This window comes from Mustela nigripes, chromosome 13 (assembly GCF_022355385.1).
Source record: "Mustela nigripes isolate SB6536 chromosome 13, MUSNIG.SB6536, whole genome shotgun sequence".
Lineage (NCBI taxonomy): Eukaryota > Metazoa > Chordata > Mammalia > Carnivora > Mustelidae > Mustela > Mustela nigripes.
In genome coordinates this window covers 31,806,764-31,820,026 of record NC_081569.1, presented here as the reverse complement: position 1 = coordinate 31,820,026, position 13,263 = coordinate 31,806,764, and the positions used below count along the sequence as shown (strand labels likewise).

Below are 13,263 nucleotides of genomic sequence, written 5' to 3'. Positions count from 1 at the left end.
ACTGACCAGAAGAAGACCAGGAGAACTGCTTTATGGGAAGGCATAAAAGAAAGAGGGTATTTAACCTCAGGGAAGATAATTACTCAACATGGCTAGAGAATGAGATACACAAGTGCACTAGAAGAAGAAGGACCAATATACTATGTGACAGAAAAATGGATTTTATACTGAAAGTAATGAGGAACTAAAATATATTTCTGTTATGTCATTCTCTTTATCCAGCCTTTACCTCTTCAAGTCTCCAAATACCTCTTACCCAAATTGAATCAATCAGTTAAACTCCAAAAAGGGGGATCTTACAGTCTGAAATTTAAAAGCTTTACACTACTGAAACCAAATAACACAGCACAAACCTCTGTGGAGTCAAAATCTGACTTTTGAGCTTCTATTCCCACCAGTTCCCTCCTCTTGCACGCTCAGTATTTTAGTCACTTGCAAATACACGTTATTCCCTCAAGCATGCCATTCACTCCTGGCTGCATTGTCCGTGCTCTTCCTTCCACTTCTAATTCTACAGGCTATACTCTCTATCCAACAGGCTCCATTCACAAAATGAACCTCAAATATGCCCTTTTTACAAACTCATTACTACTACTACTACTATTACCAGTAATTAAAACGAATCGCTTCCTCCAAGTCACCACCATCACCTCTAGTCTAGACTACTCAAACAAGTTCTTATCTGTCTAAAATGGGAGACATAAACTAATATGTTAAATTCTTTTGAGTATAGTTGACACATGTCACATTAGTTTCGGGTGTTCAGGTATATAACACATTGATTCAATAAGTTTACAAATTATACTATGCTCACCATACCCTAGTAAAATATCATTGATACATGGTGCCTTTTAATCCCAAGACTTACTTATTCCGTAACTGGAGCCTGTATATCCACTCCCCTTCACTCATTTTGCCCATTCCACCACCTTCCTTCCCTCTGCAACCATCAATTTGTTCTATGTATTTATAGGTCTATTTTTGCTTTTTGTTTATTCATTTGTATTTTAGATTCTACATAGTACATTAAATTCTTATACCCACTCTGCATAGCAAGTATTACAGCCTATTTCACAAGTATAGAAACTGATACTCATAGATATTAAGATCATGCAGCTATTAAACAGCAGAACTATGATTTGAAGCCAGGTCTACTTTAACTACATAGGCTCCCTCTTTCAACTATATCAACATGCTCCTAGACATTTCTCCTTCCTCCTCTCTAATCCTTGAGCTATACTGCTAAGAGAGTTATTTACCCTAAAATAAGATCTACTCATGTTATTTTTCTACTTTCACCTGCTACTCATACTAAAGTACATAAGGATAAACTGGTATTACGTCTACCTGGGATAGTCTCTTTTTATTTAATTTTATTTTTTAAAAGATTTTATTTATTTGACAGAGAGACAGAGAGAGAGGTAAAACAGGCAGGGGGAGTGAGAGAAGGAACAGCAGGCCTCCCACAGAGGCTAGATCCCAGAACCCTGGGGTCATGACCTGAGTCAAAGGCAGCCACTTAACCACTTGAGCCACCCAGGCGCCCTGGTTTCTTTTCAATGCCATCAGCATAGAAAAAGAAAAAACAGATAAAGCAAATATGGCAAAATGTGATAATTGCTGAATCTAAATGGGCATTCCTTCTATTCTCTTTACTTCTGTGTCTGTTTGACTTTTTTAATAATAAGATCTTTAAAATCTACTTCCCAATAAAAAGGATAAATTAGATACATTAGAGGTTTATTAACAATCTGAAATCAACTGAGCACTATGTCTGTAATCTGAAGCCACTGAACTTACCTCCTCTCAAGTACACCAAGCTCTTATGATTCCAATCACCTGCTAATGACAATCCCTCAAATGATAAAGTGATTTCCTACTTTTTCTGCTTAGCAATTTTTCAAGACCCAAGATAAAAATCATATACCGTTTTCTGTGAACTTCTCCAAACACATGTTTCTATCACTATACTTCTCATTTACTATAATCCTCTTATGTAAACATATCTTCCCCAAAAGACTATGAGAACTTTAATGGCAGAGAACATGAGTGTTCATTTTTTTGTCCTCAACACTTAGCACAGTGCCTGGTACTCCATAAATGTTTGCCTAATAAATGATAAAAAGATGAAAATGTTTAATATATATTTGCTAAGTTAAAAATATTCAATATGAAATTTTTTTTAGTATGTGTATGTTGACCTAATAATCAAGATGAAAATTTCTTTAAAAAAAAAAAAAAAAAAGAAGATTTCTGCTCATCACTATTGTAAGAGAACCTTTAACCTTTTCAGATAAACGCTTAACATCTAAGAGCAAGAATTTCATTCATAAAATAAGGAAAATAAATATCTGCCATTCCTAACTCATGAAACTGTCTTAAGAATCAGTGAATATATGTAATGGTACTTTGTAAGTTACAAAGCAACATATACAACTGAACCTATTATCGACATTTCTTGTATCACAATCAAATACTAGAAAAGTACAACTTGACTATGTGGCTGCATCCCATTTTTATTAGTAAAAGTTCCAGTTATACCTTTGGAAACATGGTTTTCAAATCAGAAAGGAAATGAGCTATGAAACTCGCCACTAAAGTACTTATCCTTCTTGTTTTGTGTTTCACGGGGTTTGGGGGTGGGTACAATATACATAGTTTTGGTCAAAATTTTTAAATTAAAAGCAGAAGTGAAAAGCATAATTAAAATGGCATAAAAAAGAAAAATACTAACCAATCTCATTTATTGATATGGATGCAAAAAAGCATAAATAAAAACTAGGAAACAGAATACAACAACCAATTTATATGTGCGTGCATAAATATATGTACATATATGTATGTGTGTGTGTAAATTGTATCTTTGTATGACCAAGTCGGATTGCTTTCCCAGGAACACAAAATGATTCTGTTTTAGGAAAATAATAACATTGACAGATCTCAGAATGAAGATCATGCTGATTGTCACAGATGCTCAAAATGCATTTGATAAAATGCAATATCATTCTGTTACTCAAAAAACCACTCACAGAAAATTTAAATCAATGTTGAACTCATTAATGTGACAAAAAGCCCTAAAATCAGTATTTTAGTTTGTGGAGAAAAGTAAAGTCATTTACATAAAGGTCAGAAACAATACTATTTGGAATCAGACGAGAAAGAAAATAATTAAAGACAGAAGAACAGAAAAAATATCTATTTTTGCAAATATACCAAGAAAAGGTCAAGGAAACAGTAGTAAAACTAATGCAAACAATAAAACAATTCAGTAAGAATAACAAGATACAGCTTAATATAAAAATTAATAACTTTCATATATGTAAACAACTAGAAGATATAATGCTAGAGAAAATCACATTTTTAATAACAGTAATACACTGAAATAAGATGCCTGGGAATAAATTCAGTAAGAAATACAAAAAATTTAAAAGCATTTCTAAATAGCACAAAGATGTCAATTATCCCCAAATTAATATATACATTTAACATTAGCCCAATAAAATCAAGCCATGAAAGGCATGGAGGAAACTTTAATACATGGTGCTAAGGCAAAGAATCCAAACTGTAAAGACTATATATTATATGGTTCCAACTACAGGACATTCTGGAAAAGGCAAAACTGGGGTATTATAAAAAGGTAAGTGGTTGCCAAGGGTTACTGGGTAAGAAGGGGTGAAAAGGCAAACCACAGAGGATTTTAGAGCAGTAAAAGTACTCTACATGATACTGTAATGGTAAATACATGTCTTTATACAATTGTCAAAGCCTGAAGAATATATCACACAAATGGAACACAACAATGCAAGATGTTATTAATAGGGGAGGCTGAGGGTTAGGGTGAAGAAGTATATGGGAACGCACTGTACTTTCTACCCATTTTTGTTGTGACACTAAAATGGTTTTAAAAATAAAGCCTATTAGATATTTAAAAGTTAGAAAGAATATTGCTGGAAGAAAACAGAAGTACTCTATTTACAGACTGTTTAAGAAATGTTATTGTAACAAAATTAAATTTTTTTTTTTTAAAGATTTTATTTATTTATTTGACAGAGAGAGATCACAAGTAGGCAGAGAGGCAGGCAGAGAGAGAGAGAGGAGGAAGCAGGCTCCCTGCCGAGCAGAGAGCCCGATGCGGGACTCGATCCCAGGACCCTGAGATCATGACCTGAGCCGAAGGCAGCGGCTTAACCCACTGAGCCACCCAGGCGCCCCAAAATTAAATTTTTTTAATAGAACATCATCATATAGGAAAATGTGGCTCTGATTCCTGTGGGGAGTCAAATTATATGCCCAACTTATACTCAGAAGCAATTCTGAAAAATGAATGTATGCATAATACAGAAGAAAAAAGCAAATGCAGCAAATTGTTAACAATTAGCAAATCTAAGTTACAGATATATGTGTTACACTATACTTTGAACTTTTCTCAGGCTTCAATTTTCCAAAAAGAAAAAAAAGAAAAACAGTTTAGAGGAAAAAAATTGAATACAGACACCAATGTCAGTCTTCTCATTAAACAGCAAACAAACAACCAATGGATTATGAAGAGAAAATGGTGAAAATATAAACATATTCCAAAGCCTGCTACTGCTACTTACCCAAGTACGGTGCCAGTTTCTTGGTAATTTACTTGAATAAATTTGCCAAAACGACTTGAATTGTTATTATGAGCTGTCTTTGCATTTCCAAAGGCCTGTCAAAATAAACAGTTCTCATTAATTTCATTTTTTAAAATGGAAAATCTTGCTTAGGTTGGCTCAAATGTAATTCTCTTTAACTTGAGGCTCATATGGTTCAGGAAAAGTAAAAGAGAACAACTAATAGTTGAAATAAAACCAAGCAGAAAGTACTTTATGCTTTTCATTAAAATAAATCTTTATTTTGAAAACTTAACACTCCTTAAAATTAATTTAACTTTTACCTTTGAGAGCCAAAAACTTTCTTAATATATTTCTGTATTTTTAAAATCTTAAAATTAAATAAATAGGAGCTAGAAACAGAAAAATTACATCATAAAAATTGCAATTTTAAATAGTATAAATGAAATAAAATCTCACTACAGTGTAACATATCACTTTATCACATCAACTTAAAACAAAGCTACAGTATATTTTAAAAAGAATTAAAAATACATAAGCTGCCTAAATTGTAACCAAAGTATACACAATGCAATGAATACTACCCAGCAATAAAGATAAACTGGTTCATACATCAATATTGATGAGTATCAAAACATTATGACATGTGGAAGAAACCAGACTCAAGAGTACATACTGTACTATGATATTCTAGAAAAGACAAAACAACAGTAACAGAAAGAAGATCAGAGTTGTTTGGGAATGGGATGAAGCTGGGAGAAGTATAAAAAGGCACAAAGAGTAATAAAAATATTCTATAGCTTCACCATATAATGGTGGCTATCAAAGTGTATATACATTTATCAAAAATCATTGAACTATAAGTCTTAAATGGCTATATTTTAAGTTATATATCCCAATAAAGTTTCTTAAAATTAAAATTTTTAAAAATCATCCCCTGTTGAACTACATATGCAACAATCTGAATGAATTTCCAAGATAAAATGTTAAATGAGAGAAACTAGTCTCAAAACTTAACTTACTATACGATTCCACGTCTGTGACATTTTGGGGAAAAAAAAAAACACGCAATGGAAAACAGACCAGTAGTTCCCACAAATTAGTATGGGAGAGAAGTAAGAGGAAATGAAGATAAAGTAGTATGAAGGAGTTTCAAATGAAGTAGTGGAACTTTTCTGTATTTAGACTATAGAGATATGGTTACCCAAATTAATGTTTTAAAATTCATAAATTTTACTGAAATTTTAATTCTATTTAAATTTAACTCTTTTAAGAACTTAAATATCACCTTAAAAAAAGTAAATCATTAAAAAATTAAGGCCAAAAAAAGACAATTTCTGATACATAAATCTGAAAATTTTCATAAGTCAGCCCATACTAAAAGGAACATTGAAGAAAGTCCTTCAGGCAGAAGGATCATACTCAAATATGGATCAGCATACAGAATGAAGAACAGCAAAAATGGCGACTACAAAAGTAAATATATACAGTATTTACTACTTAAATCTCTTGAATAGATCATTGAAATTGAGGTCAGAGAAAATTATAAAGATCTCTGAAAATCCTCTTCTTCATGAGAGAAATAAAACAAAAAACTATCTAAATAGACTTTCTGACAACTCTAGAAATTTATTAAAAGCTTACAATAATCCTTTGTAGAGGAACAATTAATGAAGGAAAACAGCTGAATCTCAGTAAGAAAAACAGGCATTGTGGCATTTTAACTTATCCATTACCTAAGGAGATCCTCTCCCCAGCTCCATGCTGAAGAGAAATGTAATCTGTAATTATACTCTGTTTAAAAGGCAGCCTAGAAGCCACTGAAGAAATAGAACAGGGTTACAGCCTAAGCACTGTCTCACAGGTAACTGTCAGAATTTTATATGGCATTTTCCTGGAAAACCTCACTCAAAGGATTATCTTTACCTGACTGGACTTGAAGCTCATTCAAAAAAGACAACCTTTTCACCATGCATGTTTGTTAAAAACAATCAGAGGCAATTGTTTAAATACTGAAACTGCCTAAGGTAGCAATAAGATAATGAGGCAAAAAATGAGGCAACCAAACAACTTAAAAGAAAAAGTTAGTGAATGACCTATACAAAAGCGGCATTTAAAGATCTGAAATCGGAAGGCTTGGGTGGCTTAGTCAGTTAAGAATCAGGATCCTGGGATCCAGCCCCCTGTCACTCTCCCTGCTCAGCAAGGAGTCTGCTTCTCCCTCTGGCTTGTGCTCTCTCTCTCAAATAACTAACTAACTAAATAAATAAATAAATAGATAGATAGATAGATAAAATCTTTAAAAAATAAAGAAAGAAAGAAATGAAATATTCTAGGGAATGTAAAAAGTGTTGTACTGGTGCAGGACTGTGCACATATCCAGAAATATACACATGCTCAGTAAAGAGGTGAGATCTCTGATTTGATATTTAAGTTCTATGTAAACAGGAAGTAAAAGGTAAGGCAGATTTGACAATTACCTGGTTAAATGTTGACAAGCATCCAAGAAGCACACAGAACTTCACAGAAGAAACTGGGAGCCTAACTGCTTCCTGACATTTAAAAAAAAATCCTTGTCCAATTATCTGACCACTAAGCTAAATGAAGAAAGAATGTAAAGGCCGCAAGGAAAAAGAACAGAATTCACAAACTTATTCCAGAGAAGTCATGGTACAACCAAATCCTGGGAGGAGGGAAAAATCTCATTCTCAGAACTGCCACGCTGCATTAATAAAAATGCCCACTTTTCACCAAAACATTGTAAGACATGCAAAGAGGAAAAAGCATGGACCAGGAAAATTTTATAAAAAGCAATAAGCAGCAGGCGCCTGGGTGGCTCAGTGGGTTAAGCCTCTGCCTTTGGCTCAGGTCATGATCTCAGGGTTCTGCAATCGAGTCCCAAATCGGGCTCTCAGCTTGGCGGGGAGCCTGCTTCCTCCTCTCTCTCTCTACCTGCCTCTCTGCCCACCTGTGATCTCTCTCTGCCAAATTGATAAATAAATTAAAAAAAAAAAAAAGCAATAAATAGAAACTTCCCTGGCAAAACCCAGATGTTGGACCTACAAAATCAAAACTTTGCATCAGCTATTTTAAGTATTTTCAAACAACTAAAGGAAAGTATGAAAATATACCTTAACAATAGAGTATATCAGTGAAGGGGTAGAAATTATAAAAATTTCATTATTGAAAAATATATTAATTAAAATGAAAAATTCATTGGAGGGGCTTTCATAGAGACATAGCAAGTGGATACAGTGAAACATAAACTGAATATTTCAACAATGAAAGGCCCAATACTTCCCAAATTTCATGAAAAACAATAATCTACATATCCACCAACCTTCACAAACTCCAAGCATCCAAAACTAAAAAAAGATCTGCACCTAGACAAATGATGATCAAATAGCTAAAAGAGAAAGAATAGTTCTTATATAATCACAGGGTCCTGGGATGGAGCCCTGCATCAGGATCTCTCCTCAGCAATGTGCTCTCCCTCTCAAATAAATAAAAATCGTTTAAAAAAAGAATAGTTCTTATAAGCAGTAAAAGAGATGCAACACATACCATATAAAAGTTCCTCAATAAGCATATCACCTAATTTCTCCAAATAAAACATTAAGAATTAAAAACAGTAGACTTATATATTCAAATCACTGAGAAAAGCCTGTCAACCAAGAATTCTGTGTCCAGTAAAACTATCTTTTAAAATTAAAGGAGAAAATAAGACATTTAAATGAACAAAAATTGAAAGAATACAATCAGCAGATAGGCCTTATGAAAAACACTAAATGAAGTAATTCAAGCTAAAAACACACATGATAATGAAGCAAAGCTATATGAAGAGATAAAGAACACAAGATAAATGTAATGTAAATACAAAACAGTATAAATATTTTGTAACCTTTTTCCTCCTACCTAACCTGAAAGAAAATTCCATAAAACAATAAAAAGAAACCTATGTGTATGGATATAACAATGTAGAAAAATAATTTGAAAATTATTTATATGAAAATAAAAGCACAAAGGAGGAGGAAAGGAATAGAGCTATACAGAAGAAAGTTTCTGCATATTATTGAAATTAAGTTGGTAGTAATACAATGTTATTCCAATGTTAATTGGAATGCTCAGGAATACCACTAAAAAAATAACCAAAAAACCTAAAAGGAGAGACAACAACAAAACTAAAATGGCATGCTAGAAAACATCTCCATGACATAATAGAAAGTAGTAATGGAAGAGTACAGGATATAAAAAAAACAAATGGCAGGGCACCTGGGTAGCCCAGTTGGTTGAGCATCTGACTGTTGATTTCGGCTCAAGTCATAACCTCAGGGTTGTGAGATCAACCCCACATCAGGCTCCATGCTGGGGGAAAGCCTGCATAAGATTCCCTCTCTCCCAAAACTGAGAGCTTTTCCGCTAAGGTCAGGAACATGGCAGGAATGTCCACTATCACCACCGCTACTCCACATAGTACTAGAAGTCTTAGCCTCAGCAATCAGACAACAAAAAGAAATTAAAGGCATCCAAACTGACAAAGAAGAAGTCAACTATCACTCTATGCAGATGATATGATTCTATATATGGAAAACCCAAAAACTCCAGTCCAAATCTGCTAGAACTTGTACAGGAATTCAGTAAAGTGTCAGGATATAAAATCAATGTACAGAAATCAATTGCATTTCTTTACACCAACAACAAGACAGAGAAATTAAGGAGACAATCCCATTTACAATTGCACCCAAAACCATAAAATACCTAGGAATAAACCTAACCATAGAGGCAAAGAATCTATACTCAATAAACTATAAAGAGCTCATGAAAGAAATTGAGGAAGACACAAAGAAATGGAAAAATGTTCCATGCTCATGGATTGGAAGAACAAATATTGTGAAAATGTCTATACTACCTAAAGCAATCTACACATTTAATGCAATCCCTACCAAAATCCCATCCATTTTTTTTCAAAGAAATGGAACAAATAATCCTAAAATTTAGATAGAACCAGAAAAGACCTCAAATAGCCAGAGAAATATTGAAGAAGAAAGCCAAAGTTGGTGACATCACAATTCCAGACTTCAAGCTCCATTACAAAGCTATAATCATCAAGACAGTATGGTACTAGCACAAAACCAGACACATAGATCAATGGAACAGAATAGAGAGCCCAGAAATAGACCCTCAACTCTATGGTCAACTAATCTTCAACAAAGCAAGAAAGAATATCCAATGGAAAAAAGACAGTCTCTTCAACAAATGGTGTTGGGAAAATTGGACAGCCACATGCAGAAGAATAAAACTGGACCATTTCCTTATACCACACACGAAAATAAGACTCAAAATGGATGAAGGACCTCAATGAGAGAAAGGAATTCATCAAAATCCTTGAGGAACACACAGGCAGCAACCTCTTCAACCTCAGTGGCAGCAACTTCTTCCTAGGAACATCGCCAAAAGCAAGGGAAGCAAGGGCAAAAATGAACTATTGGGACTTCATCAAGATCAAAAGCTTTTGCACAACAAAAAAAACAGTTAACAAAACCAAAAGACAACTGACAGAATGGGAGAAGATATTTGCAAACGACATATCAGATAAAGGGCTAGTACCCAAAATCTATAAAGAGCTTATCAAACTCAACGCCCAAAGAACAAATAATCCAATCAAGAAATGGGCAGAGGACACCAACAGACATTTCTGCAAAGAAGACATCCCAATGGCCAACAGACACATGAAAAAGTGCTCCACACCACTCAGTATCAGGGAAATACAAATCAAAACCACAATGAGATACCACCCCTCACACCAGTCAGAATGGCTAAAATTAACAAGTCAGGAAATGACAGATGCTGGCGAGGATGTGGAGAAAGGGAAACCCTCGTACACTGTTGGTGGGAATGCAAGTTGGTGCAACCACTCTGGAAAACAGCATGGAGGTTCCTCAAGAAGTTGAAAATAGAGCTACCTTACAACCCAGCAACTGCACTACTGGGTATTTACCTTAAAGATATAAACGTAGTGATCCGAAGGGGCACGTGCACCCGAATGTTTATAACAAAAATGTCCACAATAGCTAAACTATGGAAAGAACCTAGTTGTCCATCAACAGATGAATGGATAAAGAAGATGTGGTGCATATATATACAAAGGAATACTATGCAGCCATCAAAAGAAATGAAATCTTGCCATTTGCGACGACGTGGATGGAACTAGAGGGTATTATGCTGAGTGAAATAAGTCAGTTGGAGAAAGACAACTATCATATGATATGATCTCCCTGATATGAGGAAGTGGATAGGCAATGTGGGGGGTTTGGGGAGTAGGAAAAGAATAAATGAAACAGGGGCGCCTGGGTGGCTCAGTGAGTTAGAGCCTCTGCCTTCAGCTCAGGTCATGATCCCAGGGTCCTGGGATCGAGCCCCACATTGGGCTCTCTGCTCAGCAGGGAGCCTGCTTCCTCCTCTCTCTGACTGCCTCTCTGCTTACCTGTAATCTCTGTCTGTCAAATAAATAAATAAAATCTTTAAAAAAAAAAAAAGAAGAATAAATGAAACAAGATGGGAGTGGAAGGGAGACAAACCATAAGAGACTCTTAATCACACAAAACAAACTGAGGGTTGCTGGGGGGAGGGGGGTCGGGAGAGGGTAGTAGGATTATGGACATTGGGGAGGGTATGTGCTATGGTCAGTGCTGTGATGTGTGTAAACCTGGCAATTCACAGACCTGTACCCCTGGGGCTAATAATACATTATATGTTTATAAAAAAATTTTTAATTATATAAAAAAAAAGGGAATGGTCCTCAATCTAACAAAGAGCATCTACATAAAACCCAACGGCTATCATCATACTTAATGTTTAAAGCTGAATTCTTTTCCCCAAGAGAAGAATGCTGCTTTCACCACTTATATTCATATTGGCATAATCAGTGAAATCTGAAGGAAAAAAGAAATCCTGATTGGAAAAAAAGAAAAGTGTCTTTTTAACCACAAAGATGATTTCCCATGTGGAAAATCCAAAGAAAACTTTAAAAAAGTAAGAATATTTGTATCTAGCCAGTTTGTATCTTACAAGATCAAAGTGCCAATATCACCTATATCTCTATGTATTAGGAACTAACAACTGAAACCTTTTAAATACCACTTATAAAAGCATCCAAAAATACTGACAAATGTAAATTACTATATATGTTAAAGTCCTCCACATTAAAACAACAAAATACTACTGAGAGAAACTAGAGATGATCTTCATAAGTGGGAAAATAAAACTTGTTCATGATTCACATGACTTACTATTGTTAGCATATTTCAGCTCTCTCCAAATTAAACTACAGATTTAACACTATGCCAATCAAAGTCCAAAAAAACTTTACGAGACAACTGACAATTTAGTTCTAAAATTCATACAGAAATGCAAAGGACAGAATATCCAAACAACTAAGCAAAAGAAGGATTAATAAAACTAGTTTCAAAAATTATTATAAAGTTACATAATGAAAGTAGCATAGCACTATCATAAAGCCAAATGAATAAGTAGAACAGAATAGAGAATGTGAAATAAGCCCACATATATATGGACAATTTTCTGACAAAGATACAGAGGCACTAAGGTAAAGAAAAAATAGTACTTCAACAAAAAATAATCTTGAAACAAGTAGATATTCATAGGAAAACACTGGATCTATACCTTACACTATATACAAAATAAATTCAAAATGGATCACAGACCTGAATGCGAAACCTGAAACCATAAAACTTAAAAAACAAGAGAGAGAGAGAGAGAGAACATCTTTGCAACCATGGATTAGTCAGAGTTTTCTTATCCATAAGAGAAAAAAAAAATGGCTAAATTAGACTTCATCAAAATCTAAAATTCTGCTCTTCAAAAGATACTACTAAAAGAGGGTTAAATCTGAGTGACATTTCACCAAGGAGGTGAAAGATCTGTACAATGAAAACTATAAGACACTCATGACAAAAACTGAAGAAGACACAAAAAATTCAAAGATATTCTGTGCTCATGGATTGGAAGAATTCACATTGTTAAAATGTCCAGACTACCCCAAAGCAATCTACATATTCACTGCAATTCCTATCAAAATCCTAATGGCACTATACACAAAAGTAGAAAAGACAATCCTAAAATTTGTATACAACCATAGATTACCCCAAATAACCAAGGTAATCCTGAAAAAGAACAGAGCTAGAGGCATACTTTCTGATTTCAAACTTTATTACAAGCTATAATAATGAAAACAGGAGAATATAGTAAAAAAAAAAAACCCAAACATACATAGATTTTAAAAAACTGAATAGAAAGTCCAGAAAAAAAATTAAAAAAAAAAAAAAAAGAAGTAGTAGTCCAGGACCAGAAGGATCAACGAGTGAATTCTATCAAACATTTTAAAAAGAGTTAATACCTACCCTCATCAAAGCTTCCAAATACATTCATGAGGCCAGGATCACGCCATGCCTAACCCAAAAGAAGACACCACCCACACCCAAAAAAAACTGCAGGCCAATATCCCTGATGAAGATAAAGGCAAACACCACCAACAAAATATGACCAAACCACATACAACAATACATTAAAAAGATCATGCACCATGACCAAATGAGACTGTCTCCAGGGTTGTAAGAATAATTCAGTATTCACAAATTGATGTGAT

General features: G+C 34.2%; 1 protein-coding gene across 4 annotated transcripts in view; it reads right to left on the bottom strand.

Annotated features, from left to right (window-relative positions):
• MYO9A (myosin IXA) overlaps positions 1-13,263 on the bottom strand; it is a 283,835-nt gene that overhangs the window by 217,907 nt on the left and 52,665 nt on the right. For all 4 annotated transcript variants that reach the window (XM_059371925.1, XM_059371927.1, XM_059371928.1 and 1 more), the window contains exon 3: positions 4,599-4,693. In XM_059371925.1, coding sequence (XP_059227908.1) covers positions 4,599-4,693 — 95 coding nt within the window. The remainder of the gene's footprint in view (positions 1-4,598; positions 4,694-13,263) is intronic.